The sequence below is a fragment of the Quercus lobata genome, chromosome 8 (assembly GCF_001633185.2).
Source record: "Quercus lobata isolate SW786 chromosome 8, ValleyOak3.0 Primary Assembly, whole genome shotgun sequence".
NCBI lineage: Eukaryota > Viridiplantae > Streptophyta > Magnoliopsida > Fagales > Fagaceae > Quercus > Quercus lobata.
In genome coordinates, this window is record NC_044911.1 from 43281778 (window position 1) to 43296716 (window position 14939).

The 14939-nt window shown below is 32.9% G+C and overlaps 1 protein-coding gene across 2 annotated transcripts; it reads left to right on the top strand.

The window, feature by feature from the left end:
- Positions 1-759: 759 nt before the first annotated feature.
- On the top strand, positions 760-14431 carry LOC115955642 (probable LRR receptor-like serine/threonine-protein kinase At1g07650). Of its 2 annotated transcripts, XM_031073855.1 has the most exons (24): positions 762-1004; positions 1469-1646; positions 4040-4111; positions 4301-4369; positions 4468-4539; positions 4981-5052; positions 5157-5228; positions 5585-5656; positions 5733-5804; positions 5886-5957; positions 6045-6116; positions 7062-7133; positions 7232-7297; positions 7573-7638; positions 7726-7764; positions 7907-7965; positions 8851-9233; positions 9329-9524; positions 10058-10204; positions 11591-11709; positions 12338-12548; positions 12855-13095; positions 13407-13557; positions 13969-14431. In XM_031073855.1, the coding sequence occupies exons 1-24, from the start codon at positions 890-892 to the stop codon at positions 14377-14379; spliced, it is 3099 nt and encodes a 1032-aa protein (XP_030929715.1). In that variant the 5' UTR covers positions 762-889; the 3' UTR covers positions 14380-14431. The 2 variants fall into 2 exon arrangements, with proteins under 2 accessions (XP_030929713.1, XP_030929715.1); XM_031073853.1 differs by having other exon boundaries at positions 760-1004; positions 5733-5957.
- The last annotated feature ends 508 nt before the right edge of the window (positions 14432-14939 follow it).

Sequence of the window (14939 nt, forward strand, 5' to 3'; positions counted from 1 at the left end):
TTTATTATAATGTCATTGGAAACTGTTTTTAGAGTTATTAAGAATGTTTTCCATACTAAAGATACAAAACTATCATTTTCTCTCCACTTTTCTCTCTATTTTTTACTATCCTCCCTAAAATCCACCCAACCAAACATTCCTTTAGGTTTTAGATGAGAGGGAGAGAGGTAGAGCTCATTAATAAAATTTATTTTCATTAAGTGTTGTCATGTCAGATCTGGGTGGGGTCTATGTTTTTCAAAATATTTATCATAATGTCATTGAAAACTATTTTTAGAGTTATTGAGAATGTTTTTTACACTAATATATCTTGTAAAATATATTTACAATACTCTTACCAAACACATAATTAGTAACATCTATCATTTCTAGCATTTAAAAGTTAAAACTAGAATTTTTCTTTTTTTGAGATAAGAAATTTAAAAAAATAAAAATTCTCTTACCAAACAACCCTCATTTATGTGCATTTGTGATTTACGTGCCTTTCCATCCAATTTCTAAGTCAAGTGTCCTAAATGAGTTTTATAGTTTAATTGGTTTATCCTCCTAATTTTTTTTTTTTTTAAAAAAAGGCTGTCCCCACTAAAAGGGGATCGGAAATTCTAGATCATACGAAGCTTTTCACATCCTAAAATGTCGTGTTCCGACTAAAATTGCCAAAAATAAAATTTCAAATAGTTGTGCTAAAAAAAATCTCAAAATAGTTGGTCCAAAATTTCCACACTCATCTTTTTGCAATAGACAAATAAGATACATATAACATTGTCCCACGGTATGAATCTGTCCCAACTCCAATCTCCTTCACCATTCTCTCTCTCTCTCTCTCCGAGCTTCTAAAAAACTGAGTTGAGACTGTTAACCTGGAGCTTCGGCACAATTCTAAAACCAAATGGGAGCTGATTTTACGTTTATAAAGTTGCTTCTTACACATGTTATCTTCACCACTACGTTGTTTTACTTTGCAACCGGATTAGCAGCCACTGCTAAGCTTCATAGTGATGAAGGTGCGTACTCTCCAACTATATATAAAGTTTGTGATTCTTTTTGTTATTCCTGAATCAGCTCAGTTCAACTATGGTAAACAGATGCATTGGCTTCAATCAACTCTGGGTCCCAAATAATGAATATAAATTAAAAGTCCATGATTGAAAGTTCAGAGTTCTTTAATCTATACATCATTCTGTTTTCTCAAAAACATAGTTGATTGAGAGATTCAAAGTTTTTATACATCAATGTTTTATTTATTTATTTATTTTTAGTTGTAATTTGTAAACCATTAAGCTTTTTTTTTTTTTTTTCAAAAAGATTGTTACTTATCTTGGTTGCCCATATAGTTATTTCAATAAAGATCCAAGATTCAAAAGTGAATGCTCTTTTTTATTTCTTTGGGTCTGTATATTTTCTCAGAAAGCAAACAGGTGATTTGATATTTGTATTGGGTTTTGTTGGTATATGTTAAATGGTGCAGTGGAGGTATTGAAAGAGATAGGGAAGAAACTAGGGAAGAAAGATTGGGATTTTGGGGTAGATCCTTGCAGTGGAGAAGGAGGGAATTGGAGAGTATGGGATGGAAGGAAAAGCTTTGAGAGCAATGTGACATGTGACTGCACCTTCAACCACAATTCCTCTTGCCATGTTGTGAGCATGTACTCCTCTCTCTTCCTTTTTCCACATTCAATTTGTTCTCTGCTAATGTTTTTCCCTAACAAGATTTTGGCACACAAGTTGTGGAGGAATTATATTTATCATTATTTTGATTATATATAATAGGATTTATTAATGGAAGATAAAAATAAGGCTAATTAGCTAGAAATTATTATATCTTTTAATTTTGACATGTTTTTAATATATTTTTCAATTTAGTCCTCATGTCTATACTCTATAGTCTATATAAAGTAAAGCAACTCAAAAGGCTGAAAAAAAAAAAAAAAAAAAAAAAAAAAAAAAAAAAAAACTCAAGGGCCTGAATTAAAAATAGATAAACATTAGAGAATTTATAATTTAACGTAAATTATAGTAGTTTATACATATGCTCTTTTAGAAGAGAGACAGAGAGTAGTGTACGAGTGGGCCCACTCACAGCAAAAGAAGAAAAAAGAAAAAAGGCAAGTGTCGCGTTCAGACGTTGACTGCAGACCACAGTGTGTAAAGCGCGTGGGTCAACTTTTCTATGGTCGGTTTTTTTAATTTAAAAAACAGAACCTCATCTTCTGGTTGTATTTGTATAAAGTAATGGCCAGTGGGAATGGGTAAGGGAAAATCCTCTTAATTATATACTGTGTTTTACATACACTGATACACACTATACTATGTTGTTATAACTTGAAAATATGACTTCAAGACACATTGTGCTGTTGTAACTTGAAAACGTGACTGTGTAAAATCATGTTTTCAGTTAAAAAACACACGTGAATAACTAACAAACACAGCCCATTAGGTAATGGGTTTTATTTACGTGACAAAGTTACAAACGAATCTCCAAACTCCAAAGTTCAAGAAATCGGGTTTGGGCCTAAACCCCATGCCAGCTTGAATCCGGATGGCTTTGGATAGGGATAGGGTTGTCAGGTTTGGCATGTGTTTGTAATTGTGCATGTTAAAGGTCTCATTCTCACTCACTCTCGCCTCTACTAGTGCTGTACATGAGAAATGTTTGACATCTGTTGATACGGCAAGCTAGTAATGGAACTCATTTGAGCCTATTATTGACATTATTTTTTTACTTATCATTAACAATCTACCACCTTAGCAAGGGTTGAATTTGCTATTATTATTATTATTTTGTGTCTAGACTTTCTCAGAGTAGAATAAAATGGAAAAAGGTTAGAATGACAACAAAAAAAAAAAGATCTTTGTTGTGATCTTAAGATTGTTCGTAAATGATTCTTAAAAAAAAAAAAAAAAATTGTTCGTAAACATGTTCTTAGATAGATTTTGTCTAGCTTGTGTCAGTTGTGTGCACTAGTTACGTGAGATTTGATCTTATTATTTTTATTTTTTAAGTTAAATTTCCATTAAGTGGGTTTATGGGTTTGGCTAGATTCCTAGAATTAGTGTCTTCATAACGATGAAGCACTACTGGATTAATTTTGCCCACCCACTCACATGGGTGTTCTTACAAGTGAGAGTGAGAGAGAAGCATTTCCCATGAAACTCTGGGATTTATAGTTAATTTTGTACAAAAGTATATAGCCAGTCCTACATAAGATCTCACACCACATCGTGGTATTCATGAATGAATGTAGACCTCTTTTTGTTACCACTGAGATATAAGACTATTTGTCATAAGTGTGTTCAATAACACAAGTACACAACATTTACATGTTAAAGTTTGGTTTTGTTCTGCAGTATGGCATATAGTACAATATATTGATCTGAACATTTTTATCATGACCATATAGGGTATTTTCTGGCTACCATATGCTTGAAATTTTTTTCATGCAAGGTTGTAGATGGGAATTGAAAATTCTATTGACACGTGAACTCCAATCATGGGTTTGACTCATACATGGAAACTTTTTATATTAGAGACCTATGTAGTTCTCTAAATTTGCAAAAATGGTGTGATACATGATGGGACACTCTTAAACAACCCTAGTTCTCTGATTACACACAGAGAATTTGGTGAGAAAAATGCAGTTACTGGTTAAAGCTCATCTAAATTTACTAAAAGGATCTATCAAATAAAGTTTAACAGTCATCAATTAATGTAATAAAAATCCTTCAGTCCTATAAAATATTCAAGTTACATTTTCTTTTTCGTTTGCTTTATGTGTTTTGGTTTGTATGATATGAGAGTTTGGGTAAACTTTTCCATTCTGATCTTTTCTCTGTTTTATGTGCTAATAACGTAGGAAGTAGATCTGTTTTTCTGCAGTTATTATGATAGATTTAGCAGATCTGTTTTTCTACAGTTATTATGATAGATTTAGCCACACTTTGATTATTTTGAATCAGCTGTACTATATGGATTCTAAATTTAAAATAGTTCATTTGATATGAGTGCCATGTTCAACTAATTTACTTTAGAGATATGCAGAGCTTTGAAGACACAAAATCTATCAGGCACTGTTCCACCAGAGTTTTCCAAGCTCCCCCACCTCAAATTTTTGTAAGGAAAAAACCAGAATTATTCTATAATGTAAACTAAATTATCATTTCAACCATTTTTGTTATTGGCAAGTTATGCACTCGATAAGTCTTGAACCCATGACCTCATCCTCTACCTTGGTTTTATAAGAGGAAGAGGTGTTATTTGAGCTAGAGCTGTTTGGCTAATGTTCCACTTTCTTTTATTCAGGGATCTCTCTAAAAACTACTTTACTGGTTCTATACCTTCCCAATGGGCTACCATGCGCTTGGTCGAGCTGTAAGCACCCTCTTATACTCGTCACTCCATTGGATCATTACTAAATTTTTCAATTTGTACAACTTGAAGTTTTATGCTTTTGTTTATTGAATATACAGCTCTTTTATGGGGAACAGCTTGTCAGGTCCCTTCCCAAAAGTTCTCACCAACATCACCACTCTCAGAAACCTGTATGTTGGAATCATTCAATTTTCATATTCATAATCTATATATGTTACAATTGGATAAGTTGATGCTGGTCTTCAGGCCATATTTGCATCATGTCACAAAAAAAAAAAAAAAAGCAAACTAGTTCATAATTAAATCAATTTGAATAGTAGCCAGTCCAATCCATTTATTGAGGCTAAATGTGAAAGAATCCATCAACTTATTTCTATCAAAAGAGAATTAATGAAATATTTCTAAAATTTTAGAGTATCTTATCTGGATTTTTGGTTCTGAATCCAAATTAAAACACGACATGTGTAAAATTGAATTATATATGGTGATTCTAAATTTCTAATCCATGGGAGCTTGGCATGTCTAGGTTAAACATTGCCAGATTTATAAATGGCCATAAGCCAGCTTTAGATGCTTTATCTAAAGTAAATAGTAATTTATGTGTTTTACAGGAGTATCGAAGGAAACAGATTTTCAGGAACCATTCCACCAGAGATAGGAAAGTTGATCCATTTACGAAAACTGTAAATCTTTCTCACATTCTCACTTACATTAATCATCAAAACGGACCATTACTGAGAATTATGTTGTAATATTTTTAATGTTATTGTTATCCTCTTTTTTTTAGTATGCTATGCTCGAATGCTTTCACAGGAGAGCTGCCAGTTGCACTTGCCAAGTTGACCAAATTGGTTGATATGTGAGTTAACACCTATATTCTTATTGAAATGATCAGTTAACTGACCAAAATATATAAATTCATGATATCTTTTCAAGCCCAGTGTTATGAAATTCAGACTGGACTTGACAGCTGAGCCATTTATATTATAACAGCTCTCTTTAGTGCTGCAATGGAAGCATTTCAGGATTCCCAGAAATACAAATAACACATTATAATTATAATATTTTACTTGATATATCCTCCTTCTGATACTGTATGATTATTTCATAATATACAATGTTATTTGAAGTTATAATTTCTTAGTATTAAATGTGTTTGATACATTGATGTTTCCCAGAGTGACTCATAAACTTTGTTTCTATACTACATTTCAGGAGGGTAAGTGACAATAATTTCTCTGGAAAGATACCTGATTTCATCAGTAATTGGACAAAGATTGAAAAACTGTAAGCTTCTTGCATCTTTGTTACTGCATTCATAGTCTATGCTCTATTGATCACAAAATTTTACTCTATGTTACAGGCATATGGAGGGTTGCTTTCTTAAGGGGCCAATACCTTTGAGCATTTCTGCTTTAACAAGCTTAAGGGATCTGTATGCAATTATACTACTTTATCGTTTAATTCCTTCCAAAAAAATGTTATATAGTGATAGTTTGTGTACTGTGATATTTAGGAGGATAACTGACCTAAAACATAGAGGGTCTACATTCCCGCCATTGACTAATTTGAAATCCATGAAGACGCTGTGAGTTGAATTTCTGATTACCTTGTTTTCTTCTTCTGATACTTTCAAATTATGGTGCTTTTTAGTGACAACAATGTCGTAATGCAGGATACTGAGGAAGTGTCTAATTTATGGAGAGATCCCAGAGTATATTGGAGAAATGACAAAACTTAAAAACCTGTAAGTAGATCAGCAAATGACTCTGATGAGCTTCGAAGAACCCCACGTTCCTCTTTGAAAACCCTAGTCCGTTAAGAGTCCATGGAATTTAACTTTATATGATGTTTGGAGAAAGTTGATTGTGGAAATGGTTGTGGATAATCTGCATTATCATGATCCTTGCAAATCAAAATAAATAGACAATGAGTTTATACCACTCTGGGGAAAGCTGGAAATAAGCTTGTTCATCTCACACTATTCAGATTTTTCAAACATATTACTTACAATGATAAACAGTTAGGATGGTCCTTTATTCCAATTTTGTGTTTATTTCAGCAAGAAGCACCTAGGTAAAAGTTCCAGGGAAAGAGGAGAAATTTGAATATATAGGTTTCGAGAATTATGGAGTATTTCATACGTTGCCTGATTTTTCTTCTGAATTATGGAGTATTTCACTGTAGACTAAAGATTCTAAGTGCTTTTGGTAGAATATCAGAACCTAATTGATATTCTGGTTATATCTCTCAGGCAATTTCTCATATCTCTAGATATTAAAAATTTTGCTATTCCGATGAAGTGGAGAAGTAAAAGTTTAACAAATTTTCTGGCAAACCCCAAACAAGAGTTAAACGGTATTACTTTCCTCTTATGATAGTTAGAATCTGGAATTCTGCCATGATTCTCAGGAAACTTCTATGACAGAAGGTCCTCATATTTTCTCCCACTGGTTAAGTTTGTGCAACTGCATGATCGTGGTTAACATCCAATGATTCATTCTTCTAGACTTCTTTAGACATCAATATAAATATATTCAAAAGTTGCATATACATACATGTATGAATATAAACAATATACTTATTATGATCCTATGTTTTGCTTTAAACATTGGCATTTTTAATTTGAGTAGGTATTGATTTTGATTCCCTTGTGGTAGAAATTAATATCCATTTTGCTTTATTTACACAGTGACCTCAGCTTTAATGAATTGAGTGGTGAAATTCCAAAATCATTCATCCAACTTCAACAAGTAGATTTCATGTAAGCGGATGTCCCATAATTTTATTTTTATTTTTTACCTTTTCACATTGTCATTCACATTATCATTAAGGTGTGAATGTTGTGTTGTTTTGTACTAGTTATTTGACAGGGAACAAGCTCACTGGAACTATACCACCATGGGTCTTAGGAAGAAACAAGTATATGTATGTAATTCCTTGATACTTATCTTTACCCTTCCATCTCCTTTTTGAATGCGTTTAATAGCAATAATGATAGTACCATTTTGATAATTGCTTGGTTCCACTTAGAGTTGATTGCATTTGGATTACAATTTTCGTCATGAACTTTGGTCCTCTGATTCTGACATGCAGTTTTCATACATTGGGAAAAAAAAAGTAGACAGAGCATTTGTGGAAGCCATTTTATTTATGTGAAAAAATAGGTTACTATTTTATTCTGCTGATTTTTGGTATTACAGGGATGTTTCTTACAATAACTTCACTTGGGAAAGCTCAAGTCCAACAGAATGTGTTCATGGGAATGTGTGAGTGTTATTTAAGTTATATTTTTCTAATTAATCAACAGCATTCAAGAGAATGACAACAAACAACCATTTGATACAATTTTGCAGAAACTTAGTGGAGAGCTACTCTTCATCAGCAGATAAATCGTATGATTTCTGTTCCTGTATGATATAATCTCATATTAACCATAAGAATTTGTCAATGCTTGTGGTCTGTGAATTATATCTTCAATCTTTGACATGTTTGTCTTCATATAATAACCTCAACCACCTTTGCCATCTGTTGCAGAAGTAAAATTCATCCATGCCTAAAAAGGAATTTCCCATGTCCTTCTATAAAAAATCGACGTAAGTTTATCAATCCAGGTGTTTTTTCTTTTCAGTAGTTGATTGTGATAAACATTTATCTTTCTGGATTCTCAACTGAATAATATGAATTTAATAAATAAAACACACAAACACCCCTTCCACTCTTTCCAGAAAAAAAGAAAAATAATTGTAGGTATCTTCCTTTGTGATTGTAATTGGGAAAAGTCCTGGTCTCTGGAAATTGTTTTTGACGCAATCAGAAATGTAAATATTAGAAGAAAATTTTACTTTATTGTTGAACCAATACTTAGTGACAATAGTCACTGTTATTAGTGAATATAATGAATGGTAATCCAGCAAGTGAAGATGAGTATGCCAGTTTGCTTCTTCTCAGGCATCCTGTACTAATAGCAAGAATGTTGGAAAATAAGGATTAGAAAAAAAAAAGTATAAAAGAAAAGAAAAAAAAAGGAGTATTTCTTTGAAAGTTGGGACCAATATGTAATAGTGAAAGGTGCACTGCATAGTAAGAAAGAAATATATATATTTTCATGTTATAATTTTTCATAATAAATTAAAATTAAATTAAAGACTCAGAATTCATTTGTTGCATTCTGTATGGGCCCTTGCTATAAAAATTAGAATTGTTTAACTATACTTTTTTTTTGTGTGAGTGAAAATAGGAGTAACAATAAAGTCTATTCTCTAGAGAGGAAAAATAAAACAAACAGAGAGTATGAGGGGAGTCAGTTCAATTGACAACTTTAGAAACACTCATTTAATTCCACCTGAATAGAGTAGCTATTAATGCCGAATGAATATAAAGTACTATGGTGAGCCTAGCTTCAAGTGTTTATTAATAGGATGTTTGTGAAGATAACTCTTTCTAAATATTTTTTCCTGAACTTTCAAAACTCAAAACAGGTCATTACTCATTGTACATTAATTGTGGCGGTAAGGAAGCAAATGTCCTCGGTAAGAAGTATGAAGATGACACAGAACAAAGAGCTGCTTCCATGTTTTACACGGGTCAGGGCTGGGCAATCAGCAGCACTGGGAACTTCCTGGACAATGATATTAATTCAGATATCTACATTGTAGCTAATAGTTCAGCACTCTCAAATGTATCTAGGCTTGATTCAGAACTGTACACAACAGCACGTGCTTCTCCCCTCTCTTTGACATATTATGGACTGTGTCTCATGAATGGGAACTACACTGTTAAGCTCCACTTTGCAGAGATTATTTTCACCAGTGACAGATCATTTAAGAGCCCTGGGAAACGTATATTTGATGTTTACATCCAGGTAGAAAAACTTTACCACACACAATGACAAAGAAATTGCACTTTGTCTGTGTTGTATACAAATGAGTACAATCTTTATTTTATTTGTGAATATAGGACAAGTTGGTCCTGCAAAATTTCAATATAGAAGACGAGGCAGGTGGAGCTGGTAAGCCTCTTGTGAAGACATTTACTGCAGCTGTTACAAGTCATACATTGAAGATTCACTTTTACTGGGCTGGGAAAGGGACAACAGGCATCCCACTTAGAGGAGTGTATGGTCCTCTTGTATCAGCTATATCAGTAGATCCTAGTAAGTTAATCTAAGCTGTAAATTCTTCAAGATTCTTCTTTATCTTGTATATCCTGTCACTTAACATGAGTCTTATTCTATAATATTAAATTTTTTAGAGAGAGAGAGAGAGAGAGAGAGAGAGCTTGTTGTGAAGCACTTAAAAATGCAACTGGTTGGCTTTTATTTGGATTTTTTTTATTATTACAGTAAGGTAATCACTAATCTTGTAAAAGCTCCTTACTAAGTTGCAAATCAATGCATTTTGTTCCATTTCCCTATATGTTCATGCAAAGAAGAAGGGAGGGCTTGCCTACCACACGGTAAATTATGTTGAATATGATAATGACCCGCTAGTTTTCTTTAATGACACAATAATTCCGCTCTTTTTTTAATCAGTTTAATATTAAACTGGTATCAAATTACTTTGTAAAAAATGAATGTCCTAATGAGTTGGGATGTGCCTGTTGGGCTAGTCATTTCTGTTTACCTTTATTTACACCAACTTGTTCCTTTTTAGTTTTGTTGACTGGAGATAATTCCTCGTTTTACAGATTTCAAAACTCCTTCAGATGATAACAAAAAAAGACAGCTCATGATAGAAGTTGGGACAGCGGCTGCAGCAGCTTTTATCATTTTTCTTGCCCTGTGGGTCATGAGGATGAAAGGCTGGCTGGGAGGCAAAGTCTCTGTAGACAAAGGTATGAACTATGAAAGGATCCTTGTTTATTGGCATCTCTTAAAACAATATTGTACACCTTTCAACTGCAATATAATTAAGTCCCCTTCTAATACATCACACATCACAGTTCCACATGGAAATTACTATAGATCTATTGAACAAAAAAATCCATATCAACTTCCAATATTCCTTGTGTTCCACACACAATCTCCTTCAATCTTACAGACCAGCACAACCAGGTCAAGCATAAGACAGTCCTCATTATCATAACCATTCAAAGTCTTTAAAAATTTGTGTTTTAATGTCTCATTATACTGGAATTAGTTGCATCAAAAGATTAAATACTTTTTGTCTCTCTTTCCCGTATATATAGGTTGCCTTAAAAAGTCAATAATAATTTCATACCATGATTTTTTTGAGAAAGCTGAGATGACTTCCTTGAACACAGTTTGTGCTATCTATATATATATATATATATAGAGAGAGAGAGAGAGAGAGAGAGAGAGAGATCAGCATAGTTTCAACTAGTTTATCTGCTAGAAATTCCCCTTATATTACTATTGATTCCTTTTAAAAAAGAAAATGCTGCAACTATTTGGATATCCCCTTAAATCATGCAGACCAGTACGAACTGTTGAAGCATAAGACAGTCCAGAATAGCCGCACAGAACCATACATAGTCTTTGAAAATACATACTTTAGTGTATCATTTTGACTGGAATTAGCTGCATTGAAAAATTAAAATCCTATTTGTATCTCTTTCCTATATTTGAAGATATTCTTAAAAAGTAATAGTTTTCATTACCACCATGTTTTAAGAAAATCAAAATGACTTCCTTGGACATAGTTTATTTTAAATTCAAGGTAAAAGAAATTGCCAGCATATTTCTAACTTGTTAATCTTCTAGAAAGTACCCATATCTTAATGATGGTCTTCAAAGTTAAAGTTTATCTTTTTTTTTTTTAATTAAAAAAATCTTCAACTACTTGGATATCTCCTAAAATCTTACAGAACAGCACAGCCTGGTCCAGCAAAAGACAATCCACAATAGCATAACCATATCCAGTCTTTAAAAATCCATACTTTAATGTCTTATTTTGGCTGGACTTAGCTGCATTGAACAATTAAAATCCTATTTATATCTTTCCTGCATTTGAAGGTGCTCTTAAAAGTTTGCAACAATTTTCATTACCATGATTTTTTTAATAAAAGTGAGATGACTTCCTTGGAAACAGTTTCAGTTAAACTCCAAAAACATTTTGTCAGCATAGTTTTAACTGTATCTGCTAGAAAGTTTCCATATTCCATATATGTTCTTTTGCTGCAGCAAATTAACAAAAGGGTATAAAAGACATAGTTTTCAGTGTCTCTCTCTATTGACATTCAATAGCACATTCTTGGCAGAGCTTAGAGGTATAGATCTGCAAACAGGATTATTTACATTACAACAGATCAAAGCTGCCACCAAGAACTTTGATCCTGTAAACAAACTTGGGGAAGGTGGTTTCGGTGTAGTTTACAAGGTAATTTTGTGTTTCTCTTGCATCTTTTTAATTTGTTTTCCTACACGTTCTTGATGGATCATATGGTCTACTTATTAGACCAAGTCCACTGCAAGAGAGCAGATAGTACTTCCTGTAATCGATTGGATATATATATATATATATATATGCATGTGTTTGTGTCTTTGACATTATTTAAATGGAAATTTGGTAAAGCCTTTATTCTTGTTTTATTCCATCTTTTTATATTTAGAACCTACGTTCAACTGTACACAAGAAGTTATGGGGGAATATAGTTTACTTATTCCAGCGTATTAATGATTGTGTTGCAACTTCAACTTTTTGAAAGGTTTCAAGGATTTTCATTCATAAGAGCTATCCATATCTTTCAAGGAATTCAGAGGAGCTGTTTAAGATAATATATTGACTATGATTAAATACTCATAATTTATGAACATTAAAAATTTGATAACCGGTAGAAGGGTCAAAAAGTGAGAAAAATCCTAAATGAGAAGAATGACTTGAATTTAGGATACTCAAATTATATTATCTTTACATTTTGCTGCAGTTAATATGTAATTCGCATCCGCATTTGTGTGGTTTTCATTTGTTGATGCCAAGTATAATAGTACTCTTCTTTTTGAATTAGGGTCAATTATCAGATGGCACAGTAATTGCAGTAAAACAACTCTCCTCAAAATCTAAGCAAGGAAATCGAGAATTTGTGAATGAAATCGGCATGATATCTGGAGTACAACATCCAAATCTAGTAAAGTTGTATGGATGTTGCGTTGAAGGGAACCAGTTATTGCTGATTTATGAGTACATGGAAAATAATTGTCTATCTCGTGCACTTTTTGGTGAGCACTTCTAACCATCTCAGACGTGTAAATCACATACACTATATCTTGTTATTCATAAAGGGCACTGAAAATTTAGCCACCTTCAGAGGCTCTCAATTTGATTGGTCTTGTGCATGGGGTTTTACAAATTTAATTCCGTTGTTCTTAAAGTCTTTGTCCTTTTGTACATAATTTTTTTATAATTCTGTAGTCTACTATGTGTCCATTGTGCATGAAGTAGTCTTCTTTTAGTAAACTTATTCTTACCTATCAAAAGTAAAGGCCACTGAAAATTTGATTTTTCTTTTTATTTACTGTATACAGGGAAGGACACAACATGCAGATTGAAACTGGACTGGCCTACCAGGCAGAAAATTTGCCTAGGTATAGCTAGAGGTTTGGCCTACCTCCATGAGGAGTCAAGGCTAAAAATTGTGCATAGGGATATAAAGACAAGCAATGTATTGCTTGATAAGGATTTCAATGCTAAGATTTCTGATTTTGGTTTGGCAAAACTAAATGAAGATGACAATAGTCACATCAGTACCCGGGTTGCTGGAACAATGTAAGTTTTGTCATAAAAAATCAGCATGAACTTATCTAAAATTAGCTAATCATGAATATTTGTTATGGAAATTATAAAAGAGGAAGAATTTATCCTTATCATGTGAGCAAACATTGCCCATTCAGGTTTTGTCCAATTGCTAGACTTAAAAGAAATTGTAGAGAATTTCTTTGACTTTATACTTCTACCTTCCAATCCCTCATTACAAGTCCCTTCAACGTCTTTGCCCTCAGAATTAATACCATAAATATCAGTTTAAGATTGAAATACTGGTTTTATTTGAAAATTCTTTGTGCTGTTTGATTATGCAGTGGTTATATGGCTCCTGAGTATGCAATGCGTGGTTACTTGACTAACAAAGCAGATGTTTATAGCTTTGGAGTTGTTGCATTAGAAATTGTCAGTGGAAAGAGCAACACAAACTATCGGCCAAAGGAAGAATTTGTTTACCTTCTAGACTGGGTAATTAAAAATTAAAATTGCTTCAGAATTTCTTTCTTTTTATTCTTTAGAGGTGTGCTATTTCCTTCTAGGTTTTTACCTGTCTAAACATTGAGACCACAATCTGTGGTTGCAAGTATGTCCAAATATAATGCAAATACAAATAAAAACAATATTTCTGTTTAAGTGTTCCCTATTTGATTTTAATAAATTAACAACTTGATATAGTTCATTCTCTCTCTCTCTCTCTCTCTTCCACACACAATCAATTTTGAATTTTATTTTTATTTCATTGACATTATTTGTTTCCTTAATTCTCGTGCTGGATATTTTTTATTCTGAAAATGCAAAAAAAAAAAAAAAAATCTCCTTAGCTTTAATTAGTTACCTTTATATTTTTTGTCCTAATGTTGATTTTGGGATTTTTTTCAGGCCTATGTTCTGCAAGAAAGAGGCAGTCTATTGGAGTTAGTTGATCCAGGCTTGGGTTCAGAATATACAACAGAGGAGGCAATGGTGATGCTAAATGTGGCTCTCTTGTGCACCAATGCATCCCCCACTCTTAGGCCTATAATGTCCCAAGTAGTAAGCATGCTTGAAGGCCGAACTGCCGTGAAAGAACCACTTTCTGGTCCAGGATTTTCAGCAAATAATTCCGAATTGAAGACCATAAGAAATCACTTCTGGCAGAATCCAAGCAGAACCCAAAGCATGAGTATTGAAAGTCCATATACTGATTCCACCACTTCATATATTGAATCAGAAGTGGCTGGCCATCTTTTAGGTGTTAATTCAATTGATTCTCATGAATCATCAGTAATTAATGTACAGTCTGTACCATAATGTCATACATTATATAGATATATAGTTGTAAAGAAACAAAGTGATTTTCTAATGACCATCTTCATCAGAATATAGGCTACTAACAATAAAAAGGATTTAGTTTTTGGACAACATTTTAATTTCCATATCCAATTTGAAGAGAACACTTAGTTGGAGGCAGGAATATGAACCTAGATATCTCCTATTACAACAGCAGTAGTTGCCAACGAGTTGAACTACAAAACTCTTGATGTAGCATACTTAAACCAAGACAAAACAAAAATATTTAGGATAGTGAAATAATTTTATTCTACTAAGATGATTGGTGTTATGGGTTCATGCAATTTTGTTTGCCTAAGAAATCTCAAGTGGAATTGTGCTACTTGGTTCAGAATTTCAAATAGGTACACAAGGGTACTGATTTATAAACTCTTTCACCTCCCATGTCCCCAAATCTCCATCTCTAAACAATGGAAAAGTTGAATATCACTGTTTCCCGCATAACCCATCTAATGCAAAACAACAAATTCAATGGAGTAGTGGAGTTCAGCGATTTCTATCTTTCTTAAAACTTGCATTTT